Raw genomic sequence first — 15181 nt, forward strand, 5'->3', positions numbered from 1 at the left:
ACTAGTAACAGCTGCCTCGTTGGTTGAGTGCTCGCGAGCGCGACTTCCGGGGTCGAGGTCACGGTTTCGATCCCCGAGCGGCGGAGAGGTCGGCAAGAAGAAAAATAACTTTTATTGTCTAGCATTATTTGGCAACAAACCCGCCTCTTCTTTCGTATGTCTCACGATATAACATCACGGGTTTCTTCCTGTGAAGGGATAGGTAGAATTTCAAATATTATGTTTAATACTTGAAATTATCAACATTTTAATTCTAGTTTGATATTATTTCTCAGTTTTATTGATTATGATGATAAATTTTATAATTGATTAATTTATTTTCTTTGTTAATTTTACTAAAATTTTAGGTTGATGTACGCTAGGTACATAACGCCATTAAAAAATAAAAATAGTCGATAAAATGCCAAGCTGCATTGTGACTATTAAATAAGTACGCCGACGCCGGCTATGTTTTGTTGTGACGTCTATCATGTACCTACATCGCATCATAGGAAGGGGGATGTAGTGTGGGGTCAGGAAAGAAATCAATAAATTGAGTGCGCACGCGATCCGCGCAAGCCCGCCCCACTACGCTACGATAGAAACACGCGGATAAAATATAACCATTACATTATAACTAAGAACATTTACGCAACTCTATTTAAAAAAAAATAGGACCTACATGTACAATATCGTCGTCATGAAAAAAAATCATTAAAAAAATTCCAGAAGGCGATCGACCATTATTTAAATTATTATTACCTACGAACTTTTATAATTGAACAAGATATTACTTATTTTTTTGATGCACTATTATAATCACAACAATATTTTACTCCACTTAAACAAAATAGAAATTAATAAATAAAAGTGTTTCAAACTTAATTAATTTTCTATCTAAATGTCGCGTGTAAACTTCGAAAGCGTGGGCATGGAAACAACTCATTCGATTCGCAATAAACAGCTTTAAGGACCTAGTACTCCGCTAGATAAATTATTAATGTGAACAATCATGAAAATAAAACAAAGACAATATTAAAAGAAGTATTCACGTATAGATTAATTATTTATTAGATAGATACGATTTAATGAGGAGTAGACACATTTATCTTCGACCTCGAAGTGACGCAGCGTGTTGAGGAATTAGGTAACAACAATAAGGATTAACTTTCTTTTTAATTTTTTTACAAAATTATATTAACTTTATCTTTCAGTTGAAAGCTTTAATATAATTAAATACCAATTAGTGTATTTTAATTCTTAGAAAAAAACATTATTTATGAAATATTTAGTAAACATTAAATCAAAACACGATTTGGCCACTTATTCAACCTATTCGGAGAATTATTTTTACGAATTCAAAATAAATGCTTGCTAGTACATTCAGCCATAATATCGCTACGTTGTTACTGCAGATATAAACATAATACCTATATGTGTAGCTGCCAGCTATTTATCTGTATACTATAAAATGTAAAAACGTATAGCACTCACAAATGCATTCAACGCCAGTGGCCTTCAAATTCGTCTACCCCTCGCATCACTATGTAGGTTACGATTATATGTAGGGACAGCGGAGAACGTAAAATATAATCATTTAGATTAACTAGACGCTTACTTTATAGAGAGCCTTTTATAATAAATTCCAGGGTTTGTGTAGAATATAAAGTACAAAAAATTCTTAATGATACCTGTAGTAAGATTAGTAATTTGTACTAGCATCTGCTAGGCATCTTTGGATGTAATACAGCTAAGTATTTGTATATAGTTGCGTTTGAGATTCTAATAACTTTACCGTGTCGACGCTTTGTTACGTATACATATACCTAGGTATGTATGTAGATAGTTTAGTAATGTTGTGTTATGGTTACTGTACCTAGGTACGTAAATAGTCTACACAGGACTGCCTTCTGCGATGGGTATCATAGGCGCTAAGTGCAATAAACCTATTACTAGCACTGTAAATCATAATAATTATTTTACGTACCTAGATCCGTAATGAAATTATACTGAATTAATTAATATGCCCATCAGTTAATTAAAAAGGAAAGGTACGCTACGGTATATTTTTCCAAAGTTTATGCCGTGTACAGGGCGAGTGGGGTGTTAGAAAAGGAATTCTTGGCATAAAAGCAATTTGCGCGTGAACAGGGTGGCGCGTTGGTGATGCAGAGTCAGGGCGGGCGCCGGTGGCGACCAAACGCGCCCCTCGCGATACGACGCAGGCGCGCGCCGCTAACCGACGCTTAGTTAGTTGGATCGATAAGATAAACGCGCAACCCCGGTCTACGAGTTAAATCAATATAATTTCTATCGATTTTTGCAGCCGCAGCCGCCGCACACCAGATTCGAGGGTCGCAAGCGGTGGGTGCGCGCATTGTGTTGTTTGAAAGTCCTTAGATTATTTTTGAATTCTGTGATGATGTTTGTGAATATTGTATAATGTGTGTGAATCAGTTTAGAAATATTCTCGATTGTTGGTGGTTTACGGTAAAATATTTTTTTTTACACTAAAGGTCAATGAACTTCAAGTTAAGAATCTAAAAGACAACATAATTGTTGTTTTAAAATCCTACATTTGTAAATTAAATTTTTAGTTATTTTTAAACTGAACAGTTTAAGAAAAAAAATATTTAGGGATATAAATAAGTATTTTGCTCGTATTTATTTCTGAGATTTTGCCGCGCCGCGCTACCGGTGAATAGGAAGAAAACTTTATGAAAACAAACACACTGGTCCTTTTAGTTTGTTATTGTTTTGATTTTGAAAGAATTACTTGTTTTATAAAATGTACAGTATCATAGATATTGAAATATTAATTTGTGTGTTTTGTATACTTGCTTCCAATGGAAGCTTTACAACAAAAATCAATTAAAGTTGCGTGGGTGACTAACCTTGACAAGAGCTTCCTTTTTCAATGCTTGGAAGTTGAAGTTTATGCTAATTTTCAAATTGGATTAGAAAAAAATGTAAACAGACATGCGTGCAGGGATTATTGTAAACATAAGTTTCAATTAAACCTAACATACGATTAAAAATGGGTAATATTTGCTACAGGTGGTGTGAAATGTAGATAAACGAAACAAAAATGACGTCCACGGACACATACCAGTTGAAATGGCATTCGCACAGTTCACATCTGAACGGCTCCGTAGCGGCGTTGCTTCGCTCGGAGCGGTTCACAGATGTGGTGCTGTGTACCCTGGACGGGTCGCAGATACCCGCTCACAAGTTTATCCTGAGCTCGTGTAGCGTGTACCTGAGCAACTTGTTTGAAGGCCAGCGGTCGGTGACGCGCATGGGCGGGATGCTCTACGTCGTCTTACCTTCGGAGATATCTACGAAAGCTCTGAAGATTCTCGTGGAGTATATGTACAAAGGTAAGCTTATTGTTTAAACATTTGAAGTCCTAAACGACTTTGGAACATTGTGTCTTTGTTTATAAAGTTTTTAAGTGCTCTATTATAAAATTATTGAATGAAAGTTTGTGATTTATTCATAGATACACTTCTCGTTGACATTATCTTGATTGGTATTATGTTAATACTCTCTTGTTCATTTTGGATTTATTACTACATATTTATTATCAGTCGCATTTTATTACATAATTCCACATCCATCTAGTGATTTTACTTGAAGTCTTATCTTGAGCAGAAACTCAGTTTCTAGCCAGATATAAATCACTCAAGTTGACTAGGTCAACACAATTCATACATTTATAAATGAGTTGTTAAGTTGTGTGTAAGTTGTTCATATTTGCTGTTTATGTTTTTTTATTTATGTTATGTTTGTTTATTTGAACATGATAGTATTTTGAATATTTAGTAGCATAAAAATGCTGCCATTGTCTTCATCCAGAAGTTCTTCTAGAGGATAAACCCTTGAGAAAAACATAGATAAACTTGGAATTTTTGGAAGTCAACACATCTTAAGAACATAATAAAAGCAAATAAAATCACAAAGAAGTTCTTTTATTTTAATAATGATGTAAATTAAAATATAACATATTTTTTCAGGTGAAACAACAGTGTCAAACGAAGTTTTAGACACTGTATTAAAAGCAGGGGAAGTACTGAAGATCAGAGGGCTTTGGAGACAGACTGATGATGGCAGTTCTGAAACTCCTGAGAAGGCAACTACTACTCAGACTATCACCGCCACAAGTCTTGCCAAACCTGCTTTGGCGAAGAAACCTGATGAGATACCCATACAACCAAAGATAGCTGTTAAGAAAGATGATAAGTTACTGAAAGCCTTCAATCCTGCACAACCTGGTACAAGGTATGTAGAGATACTGGTTTTGTATTGTCTATTATGTATAAACTTTTAAATTCGTTATTTATTTATGTCCTTTGGTGATTATGTCACTGTTAGTTACATAAACATTTATGTAACATCACACCTTTTTTGAAGGGGCGGGTAGTAAGTGTGGCACATTCTGAATGTTAACTTTTTAAACCTTATAGGATTGCCTATGCCCTGGCCCCAATTTCAGACTTTAATGTAATAATGAGGAGTTTCACAACAAAAAACTAAATCATTATTTTACCTAGATCCGAGCATTATCTAAACTTTAGGCATACTTTCATAAACAAGGAAATTAATTTTATTTCCAGACCAATGTTTATTGGGCCTCCAAAGCTAGTGTTTATAAAGACAAGCGAAGGTGGTGCGCAAGCAGCGATTAGGCCAGGAGCTCCTAAGGGGCAAACAATCTTAGTTGCTCCAGCGCCTACTGCTGATGCAGTCGCGGTCGCAACTGCTACTGCAACTGCAACTCCGGCCGCAACCACCGTCACAGTAGCTACCACCACCGCCAGTGAGGAATCGTCTGACGAACCACTGACGCCCAGGATCTTGAGAAGACATACTGAGAGGAAATATGGAAAGAGGCAAAAGACTGAAGTTAAATCTGACGATGATGGCAAAGATGGAGAGGAAACACAGGATTCTGAATCATCAAGTGAGTTAATGTTAATGAATTTTTATTTCCTATTTTATGAAATCAAATCCGAGATCCCTTGCTCAGCAGTCGCAGTTGCGACTTTTCGACTATCTAAAGCCAAAGCTAATACAACTTTTTTTTTCCTAAGAAAAATCGAGTCAAAACTTAGAAAGCGAAGTACAAATAAAAGACGAGCCAGAATGGGACGCCAGCAGTATCGAAGAGGAGGAGAGGTCTATCGCTGAAATGTTCCAAGCTGAGATGAGTGTCAAGAGTGAGCCCACTGACGAAGTCGACATTGAAGAAGAAAGTTTGGTAAGTTAAGGATAAAGTTTTTTTTTTTATTACAGTGTCTCAGAAGTATATTGTATGTTGAATTTAGAACTCAAGAATTGCCAGTTAGCCATCTTATAATACGTAAAAGAGGCCCATAGTCCTGCAGTGAACACTCACAGCCTGTTGATAAATGATGAGTGTTTCTTAGGAAAAGGCTTTGGCATAGGTATATTGCGACATTGAGGTAACTTTTCGAGTTGACTTCAGAAAATGAAATGTGGCAATTATGTACTTAAAATGGGCAAGTTGATGAATGATAGTGGATGATGATTTGAATGTAGTGGTGTATATCCGCAGATCTACTCCCCGCTGGCGTGCGAGCTGTGCGCGGAGGTGTTCACGGTGCCGGCGGCGTGGGTGCGCCACGTGCAGGCACACGCAAGGACCGACACCACGCACGCGCGCAAGCGCAAGCTGCGCTCCGCTGTACGTATACGTCACATACTTACTCATTACTACTTATATTATGTTCTTAGCTGATCATGTCTATTTGATGATGGTAATCTCCTTACTGGTTACTCTTGCAATAGTAAGGATTTAAGTAAAGTTACTTTTTATATGGACCCTGTCTGGATTACCTTAAATGTATCTTCATTACATTCTTCATACTTTCTTTCTTTCTTTTCAGTTTTTAAGAATAATTGATTTATTTTAAGAAAGTACATAGTTTTTTTTTAGCAATTTTAAAGACTAGTGCTATATTTATATTTAAAACCTTTGAAGTTAGACCAAATCTTGATAAGTCCTCTTTACACTTCAGAGCGACGACACAGAAGAAACAATGGCCCTCCTTCGTTGCGACCTCTGTCAGAAACATTTCCCGAACCCCGCGGAATGGGTGCGACACATACAGAGCACACACACTGAATCAGGTGAGTTCTAGAACATACTACTTACTCGAGGATATTATCGATTAAAATGAGACTTGAAATGTATGCTCGCAAGTTCATTAATGTTTTTAGGGGTCGAAAAATCATTATAAATATATCAGGAAAAAGAGAGAGCAAAAATTTTATATGTTTTATACTAATCAATGTACAGCAATAGGTAGGTTACTCATATAAATCTTAATATTATATAATTAAATTATAACTCCATGAACTATTTCAGTAATTAATAAACTTGCGTGTGTAACTGTGTAACGGGTATGTAACCAATTAAGCAAACTTGTATATAAGTTTGCAAAAATAATAGGATAGGATATTGGTTTTATTTTGCAAGGTACAATTTTTAATTTTCAATGGATTATTTTCATCAGGTACCTCTATGACAAACCAAATAATTTAGCATTTTAAAATAAAAGTCAATACAATAAATAGTACCATATAAATTTCTAGCTGACTGGCTGACTATTATATGTAGAAAACAATGACTTGGGTTCAATTCCCGAATTTATGGCCATGTTAACTGGCGAGAGGTGTTTCATTTGAACACCTCTGCCTAATCCTTCAATAGCTAAAATTAACCATGTTGAGCTGTAAAGCTATAATTAACAATACAATACAATCAAATACATGAAGATTTTACCTTTGTTCTGAGAGACAAAAGGAACTTGATAAAGCAACAACCTGTAGAGATAAGTCTGTAGTTAGAACTTGTATTTGCAAATACAAATGAGGTGCCATACAGTTACAGTCGCTAGTTGAATATCGACTATGTGTTTATTTTTCCTTTGCTTCCCCAAAACTTACAAACCATGGTATCTTTAGGAGCCATAATTCCCAAATATGAACTCTAGCCGAAATTTGTTTTATGTAATAGGCTAATTCTCGACAAACGAACATCCTGTCGCCTTTAGATTTTGATTTATGTTTTTATGATTTTATTTTTTTTACTTCTGCTGAACCCTTACACTGTAGATAACAGGCGGACTGCACTTAGGCTTAAAGCAACACACAATAAAGACGAACGATCGGCTGAAGGCACTTTTTGCTTTGTACAATATCTTTACATTACATAAATGCATGCAATAACATCGTCATGTAGTTGAGCCAGTAGTCAAGATGCAGTCCGTCTGTCTACACCAACTAACCTATGCTTACAATACACTATTTCTTACACTAACCCTGCTACTCATGATAATCACTTCAGTTATGATTTGTAATTAAAATGTAATTGGAATGCTTTGTTTGCTTATAATTTTGCTCAAGTCATTTATTTGCCATGATCAAACAAAGCGTTGCATATTGTGTGATTGTCTGCCTGACTGAACCCTGTTCTAAATGTTCGTTCGATGTCGATTGTCTAGAATTGGCCATATCAAACAACAGTGCCCCACCAAAACGTCACAATCGTTTCACAGAGGGCGCGCAAAACAAGAGTTGCACGCAATGCAAGAAAACTTTCCCGTCTCACGCATCGATGCTCATACATATGCGTACGCACACAGGTAAGTACCAATAATTGGTCTTCTACAGTAATTGGCTAAATAAAAATAAATATATTTTTAAAACAATTTTCTGTAATTATTGGTGAAAATAATCTTTCTGTAAGTAGCTCCAAACTCAGAAAGAAGAATATGAATTTTCAAAGCCATATAGATGTGGAGTAAGCAATGCAGAGTGCAATCCGAAACATTCTCATATTGGGAAAATCAATTCAATTACATCAATGTTTTAAATACGACTGTTGGGGTATTGTTTGATACATCAGATAAAAATGAACACTTCTTATGTCGAATAAGAACTGCATTTGTGCCATTTATTAAACTTCATTTTATTCTGTAAAAATGAGGATGGCTAGAAACTACTAGTTCAAAATGAAGCCTTATAGTAGATTAAAACATCTTCACTATTATCAACTGCAATTTTATTACATAATTCACATAATAAACGGCCAAAATCGCGGCTTTAATTTAGGGGTAGACAGAGTTGAACCGCTATTTGCACTTTGTCAGTATGTCATTCGTACCATTGTAACAAGGCCTTTTGGAAAATTCACTGTTCAGAATTTTGAAATTGAATAGAATCTGGACTTACTCTTCCCATCTCTAGGAGTCATATCTGTAATCATTCCACTACAAATCTATTACATAAATATAACTTTTAAAAATAAATTCTCATTTCACAGGTGAACGGCCATTCGTGTGTGGACTCTGCAACAAAGGTTTCAACGTGAAGTCCAACTTGTTACGACACTTGCGCACATTACACGACCAGCTGATCAGTCCGAGCGGAGTGGAAGATGCCGAGGAGGAAGAAGTAACACCGGGCCCTTCCGAGGTCAAGCGCGAATCCTGAGGACGTGGAGGGGGGGCAGGTAAGACATACAAGAGTAGAAGATAGAGTTGCTCATTTCGAAGATACTGAATAGAATGTTCTCTAAAATACAATAAATGAGTGATGTCGCCAATGGTAGTATTTAATGACCAGTTTTTTTTTTTGTAATATAGGTAGAGGGCGCGGGCGTCGTGCTTACGGAGCAACAAGCGACGCAAACCGCCGCGCTGCTGCTGAAAAGAAAAGGCAGACGGACAACGCATCACCGTCTAATGTACCGCGGAAGCAGAGCTACTCGCTCTTCTTGAAACAACGAGCGGTACTATTCTCTGCCAAAAAGTGGAAACAGTGAAACTTGGCATGGCGACTTGCTGCACTTTCATTCATTATATTATCATGTTTCTTTAGACTCTTGTTGAGTTTCAAGTTACAAGTAGCAATGTCGCCAGCCATTTGTTCTTTCACTTTTACACCTGCCCACCCTCCTCCAAAATTACGGTTAATTTATATTTAACTATTTAATATTGAGTGATTTATTTTTTGTAATCCCCTAGTTCATTATATTTTAAGTACCTCGACGTCTAGTCAGATGATATATTATAAGACTTAAATATTGGCTAGCTTTGTAAGTGATCACCAAATAATATAATAAGCCAGAGGTCAAGATGTTATGTAAGTTGCGTCAAGCAAGTTTTAAGTATATTAACTAAATTAACAGTGGGCATTTTTTGTTTTACTGATACATCTTGTAAAATAATATAATGTGTCTGAATGTTAGTAACATTACTACTGATCTTTTAGTTTGTATTGGACATGGTCTTAGCAGGCACCTAAACATTTTTGATAATATAATTCATCTTATACTGAAACATTATAAAAGATACGACAGCAAGCATTTAGTACCTAATTGTACAGTAAAGCGATAGATTCGAATGAATAAAGTTAAACTTCTAATAAAAATAACTATCATTCATCTACATGTTTCAGTGGTGCATCCTAAGTCTAGTGTCTGTTAGTTTTTAATGCATATAACCATTCCAGTATCTTGCCATTTTATATGTGTAATACTAGTGGGAATAATATTATTTGTCTAGATGTAAGGATGTTTTTAATATATAAAATAAAATATTCGAGTATTTAAAAACTGCGAAGCTTTAAGTTCAGCATTCCATTGTGTTAGAAGTGATTTATTTATTTTGAACGTGTATCCATAGACAATTAGTGTTTTACTTTTATTTCACAGTAATAGAATACTCATGTGCAACATGATGCTTTGTTTTTGTAATTTGATAATGTGAAAAATGAAAATAAAGTGATTTATGTCAACTTGTGTGGTTTCACTCTACAAATTATACCAAAGTTTAAGACAAATGTATTTATTAGTACTTACAAAAAATATATCTATCACAAGTTTCAGCAATACACACAGTGTATGAAATTATAGTATTGAGAAATTGGTAATGAAACATGATGTTGGAAAGAATGTTTGGAAAATGTATACAAAATGACACATAATTATAATTAAACTAGTTCAACTCTCTTCTTCCTCAATCTTGGGCGCTAGGTAATAGCGAATGTGACCAATGTCTGGAATGCGGTACTCGACGACAAGTGGTACGTCAGCTGACATGGAGAGTTGTACCTGAAATGAAGAAAATATTTAATTATGAACATATTTCCTTGACTTACATATTTATAACAAGCAAATAATAGTAGTAGACATGTATCTAGTTCCTTCAGCTAATGATATTTACCTGCGGACTGAGTGATGTGGCTTTCGTGAAGTAATTGAGGTACTGGCAGGCGAATGTGAGGGTGACTGGCTCCTCCATCTCAATGACAACAGCCTCCTCTTCTTTGTCAATTGACGCTGTCTGCGCTAGTTTGATGTTAGCTGAGCCAATGTCGCCGGTGGCTGAGAATTTAACACCTGTAGGAATAAAATAAAAAAAATATTACTCAAATTATTAAAGAAAGTACAACAAACAGTCTTTGTCTTAATAAGTGTTTCTAGATGTTGGCAAAACCTTACATAAGAGAGACTATCAGTTTCAAGAGATTATCTTCTGAAAATGTAAAAAGGTTAGCAATTCTTACCTTCTTTGGTGCAAGATATGACCATAGACTCTCCAAATTGTGAGAGATCACGGCAGATTCGCGCGAATTCGCCACTTGGCAGTCTGATGGTGCAGCTGTATTCAGTCTCAGGAATTCCTAATGACACAAACATCAATATAAATTATAATAGTTGAACATAATGTTTATTTATTCTGAACATAATGTTATATTACAGTTACAGTGTATTTTATTTTTGTGAAGTTTTAATGATTTACCAGAAACATTTTATCTTTTACTCTCTAGATAATAATGATTGAAACACTCACCCAAATGTTCAAGATCCAAGTTCATGAGCTTCATCTCATAATCAGACACTTTCTCCTGGTTGGGACTCTCGAACACAAATGTGACTGTGTCTGCATTGTCCTGTGCCTTGATTGTTACTGTGTCCTTGTCACCAGCACACTTCAGGATCTTTGACATGCTAAGGAAGAAAAAACATGGAATTTTAGTCAGTATTTACAATGCATTAACCTCTTTAACTACAGGTACAGAGTTACAATAGAAAATACTTTGTGTCTTACTTAGATCTATGTTTAGACAAACAATGGGTTACAAGATATTTCAATTTAGAAAGTGGGTTGTACTTAGCCAAAAATAGGCTTATCGGATTAACTGACAACCAGTATTTTACATGCACCTTATCTGGTACACAAATTGCACTCATTTCTTGCAGTCATACTTTTATCAATGCACTAAATCCGCCCCAAAGGCTACCCACTGACCCATTTTTTATCAATATCAACATACTTGCAATCATACTTTTATCATTGCACTTTTTGTCTATTATCAAATACAAAAAGTAGACAATTTTTCAAGTATTTCACTATTGATATTGATGTTGTTTGGTAAAGGTGAAGGAGTTTATGCTTATTAGATGCCAGTATTGGTCAGGTACAGTTACTACTACATGGGACTCATAACATTAATGATGAGAAGTTGATGTTACTTCTAGTAAATGCATGTTTGCCTGCCTCTACTGGGAATACAAGATACATATAGTATGTTGTTTTTAAACTAAAAGCAATATATTGTTTAACTTGGTGAACATACCTTCCTAGATTCATGCCCATAGAGATATTCCTATCACATCTGTATTTGTCGAAGCCATCAGCTCTGAGTGTGAGGGAAACCAGTGACACATGGGAGTTGTCCATTGCCTGTAAGAGTGAAAAACATAGATAATTTTAGTGTATATCCTGATAAGATCAAAATTGTAAATCTATCGGAAACTATCGTTTTCTTTTTCTTCTCCTCTAATAAACATCTTCTGAATTGTTTCATTACGGGATCCAAGACAGTTCATTTCCCTGTGATGGGCCTGACTTCAGTGTTCCGGCGTTTCCAAGGTTGTATCTACTGTAGGTACTGGCTTACAGGAGTTGCAACGCTATGAGAGGTTGTGGCGGGCGTGTCGCATAGAAAAACCTACTGACTTTAAAGCCACTATGTCAGTCAGTAAAGTCAAATGTACTATATCAAACAAAAGTAGGTACCTTTACTATTGGTGGGTGGGAAGTTATAGTTTAAGGGCTTTGTTCGAGAGTGTAGAGGGTGTAGAGGAACTTCCTCTTTCCTTACCTGCAATTGGATTCCATTGTCGTCGCAATCAAATGTGGCCTGTGTGAGCAGATCCTTGATCGCTTCCAACACCTTCTTCAAAATGGAACTGCGGAGAAGACGCGCTTCGAACATTTTGATCTGAAATCGAAAGTTATTAAAAGGTTATGTAGGTATAGTGGGAAACTTTCATATCAATCAGCACTCAAGTAGAATGATAGCTTTCACTAAATAGCGCAGGAGCAGGTAACAACTTGTTAGCGATGTGAGACGTAACAATAGATAATCGTTGATTCGCCATGAAAAAATAACGGATTTCTGGTGTCGGCGTTTCGGCAATATCGAATCGCAAAGCAACAGTTTGTAACCCACGGTGTGTAGTACGTAAACAACACTTTTAATACTTACATATTGATTTATTCACACTACAGTAAATTATAAGGAAATAAGGCACGATGCGTCCAAGTCGCTGACCTTACCAAATTGACAAGTCTACTGAATATGACAGCCGGCCGCGGGAAAAACGGGCGCGAAAATGTGTACGTCAAACATTATTATAAATATCTTTTACAATCTATAGCATTGAAAAAGAAAAGTATATAAATGCGAGTACAAAAGAAAAAGATAGCAATACAATTTATGCTATACTATTAAACAAAGTAATAAAATAGTTGATGCTTTTATTCATAGATAACAAAAAAAAACTTTGAATATTTTATAATGGCGTTTTAGCGTTTAGAAAATGCTCTAATATAAGATACCTATTAATATATATTTTTAATATTTACCAAGAAACAGATATTTTACAAAATAATACCTACACTGTATTATAAAACATTCGTTCGAAGACTAGAAATGTGTCAGCATTTCAGGTTGTTCGACCAATGGTGCCACTTATTAGGTACAGGTTGTCCCACAACTCAACGATATAATTGAACCCGCTGATGGGCCTTCTTATGATGGCTATAGAAACACTAAAGGAAAACAAGTGTTTTAACTATTAAAAAAGGTATAGAGGAAAAACAGACAACTCCCGCGTGTAATCAGACACACCTCGTTACATTATCGACTACCGTGACCACAATTTTTCAAATATTTCTGATTTCTTTTTTGCATTTATTTTCTGAATAGTGCTGCTATTTTCTACAATCTCTAAAAATCTGAAATAAAGGTAAATAAAGGAAAATTTTATTGTGGTCATGATAGTTGAAAATGTGATGAGGGTGTGTTGAAAATTACGGGAGTAGTCGATTTTTCCGAACGATAGATGAGCTTCGATCCTTGTATTTTGTACCTCTTACAAAGTTTATAACATACAAAGAACAAGCAGGATGAGACTAAATCAAACCCATTAAAGCAGGATGAATGTAATTTCAATGAAACATAGCAAAGAAAACAATTTAAAATACATATATATTTTTTGTAAAATACACAAACCAGGCATAACATACACATATACCATAATATTCCCGCAAATATTTTGTTTATTACAAAAAGAAAAAAAAACATTTCACCAATATTTCAAATTTAACAAGATAGCAGAACAACTTGATCTTCACAGGGGTAGGGTGGCAGTCTCAAGAAATATTTGTGCAAAATGCCAGGTGGTAAGAATCTTCCCCCTAGGTAATGTTTGGCATCCAAAATGAATTCACTTTGGGCACACATTTTTGGTGCAGAGAGAGATATCAGAAGGGCAGGTCTAAGTGCTTTAGCAATACCTGGACCCTTTTCGACATGCCATCCACTTGGAATATCCACACTGAAACATAAAACAGATAACAAATTATATAAAAAGATAATAGTTAAAATAAAATATTACAAAAGTGTTTTTTTTTTTAATGTTGTGAATAATGTATCACCAATACATTGTGTTCCTGTAAAATTTACCTGCAAACTGGTATAGTTGCTTCAATCAAGGCATTCATGGCTGGTTTGAGCTCTTCTCTCACAGGAGGCTTGAAGCTGAATCCAAAGAGAGCATCAACAAGCACTTGGTAGTGGTCACATAGCTCTTTAGGTGGTGGCAGGTTGTCCACTATATCTACTCCAAATGCTACACATTGGGATAAGAGGTTTTCATACAGGGGCCTTGGGGTGCGTTTAGGATAGTGAACTGAGACATTGTAACCAAACAATGACATGTGACGGGCAGCCACTAGTCCATCCCCTCCATTGTTACCAGGTCCACATATTATTAGAGCTGATGGGTGCCTGAAAAATTTAAGTTATGAAATATAAAGTATCAAAGAAAATGAACAGAATCTTCTTAGGTAATGAAATATTTTTGTTGTTACGAAGTTATTTTTATACATACAGATAATGCGCAAGCTGTAAGATAATGCAAGGTATGCTATTTACAACTCCTACTAAGTTATTAACTCACGTAGATACTGGAAAAGTACGTGATACAGCTGTAGCCACACTGAGCCCAGCCAGTTCCATCAGCTGATCAACACTAAACTTGTATTCATTGAATAACTCCTCATCTAGAGCAATAGCTTCCTTCTGTGTTAAGTATCGCAGCCGTGTCGTACTACATTTTTTCGCTCCTGCTGCCATATTGTTAGCCCAAACGTTCGGTGCTCCCAACTAAAAAGAAATTAAAGAAATCAGACATTGAAAAGTTGGTGTAACAATGAGCCGGCGAAAAGTAGACCATACCAACAACCCACTACTAATAAGCCGAAAAAACATTTAGATACCTAAAAGTTCAAGTGGGAAGATATCACTTATCGCACTGCACTGTTAGGTTCAGTAAATAGAACTATTGATAACTAGATAATAGTAGTTTTTTATACTATTTTTTCCGAGTCGTGTTTGTATGACATTGATAATGACAATTTCTATTTGCATACAATTTGACATTTAATGATTTAGCTGCATTCTGCAGTGGTCGAAAAAATTACTTTTTTGTAAAGTTATCAAATATCTTGTATTAAAACATTTTAGGCCTTTTTAACACATATTATTAAACTTCTTTGGTAACAGTAGCAATAACACTATTTATACTGGAATATACTTT

The 15181-nt window shown here is 35.5% G+C and overlaps 3 protein-coding genes across 7 annotated transcripts; 1 reads left to right on the forward strand and 2 right to left on the reverse strand.

Annotated features, from left to right (window-relative positions):
* The first annotated feature begins 2112 nt into the window (after window positions 1-2112).
* LOC118261841 (zinc finger and BTB domain-containing protein 17) lies at window positions 2113-9804 on the forward strand. 4 transcript variants are annotated; one of them, XM_035572834.2, is made up of 10 exons: window positions 2113-2469; window positions 3037-3359; window positions 3996-4260; window positions 4596-4942; window positions 5073-5239; window positions 5558-5686; window positions 6021-6132; window positions 7509-7649; window positions 8330-8518; window positions 8652-9804. In XM_035572834.2, the coding sequence occupies exons 2-9, from the start codon at window positions 3068-3070 to the stop codon at window positions 8497-8499; spliced, it is 1623 nt and encodes a 540-aa protein (XP_035428727.2). In that variant the 5' UTR covers window positions 2113-2469; window positions 3037-3067; the 3' UTR covers window positions 8500-8518; window positions 8652-9804. The 4 variants fall into 4 exon arrangements, with proteins under 4 accessions (XP_035428727.2, XP_035428728.2, XP_050557077.1 ...); XM_035572835.2 differs by having other exon boundaries at window positions 2153-2343; XM_050701120.1 differs by having other exon boundaries at window positions 2160-2343; window positions 7563-7649.
* A 34-nt stretch (window positions 9805-9838) lies between these two features.
* Window positions 9839-12722, reverse strand: LOC118261842 (proliferating cell nuclear antigen). The gene is made up of 7 exons (XM_035572837.2): window positions 12565-12722; window positions 12178-12297; window positions 11650-11756; window positions 10863-11020; window positions 10576-10692; window positions 10233-10408; window positions 9839-10120 (listed from the first exon to the last, which is right to left on the reverse strand). Exons 2-7 carry the CDS (start codon window positions 12289-12291, stop codon window positions 10010-10012), a joined length of 783 nt encoding a protein of 260 aa, XP_035428730.1. The 5' UTR covers window positions 12292-12297; window positions 12565-12722; the 3' UTR covers window positions 9839-10009.
* Window positions 12723-13547: 825 nt separating this feature from the next.
* LOC118276651 (NAD(P)H-hydrate epimerase) lies at window positions 13548-15031 on the reverse strand. 2 transcript variants are annotated; one of them, XM_035595062.2, is made up of 4 exons: window positions 14862-15031; window positions 14543-14748; window positions 14047-14370; window positions 13548-13918 (listed from the first exon to the last, which is right to left on the reverse strand). In XM_035595062.2, exons 2-4 carry the CDS (start codon window positions 14716-14718, stop codon window positions 13684-13686), a joined length of 735 nt encoding a protein of 244 aa, XP_035450955.1. In that variant the 5' UTR covers window positions 14719-14748; window positions 14862-15031; the 3' UTR covers window positions 13548-13683. The 2 variants fall into 2 exon arrangements, with proteins under 2 accessions (XP_035450955.1, XP_035450947.1); XM_035595054.2 differs by having other exon boundaries at window positions 14821-15005.
* Between the last annotated feature and the right edge of the window lie 150 nt (window positions 15032-15181).

This window comes from Spodoptera frugiperda, chromosome 20 (genome assembly GCF_023101765.2).
Source record: "Spodoptera frugiperda isolate SF20-4 chromosome 20, AGI-APGP_CSIRO_Sfru_2.0, whole genome shotgun sequence".
NCBI lineage: Eukaryota > Metazoa > Arthropoda > Insecta > Lepidoptera > Noctuidae > Spodoptera > Spodoptera frugiperda.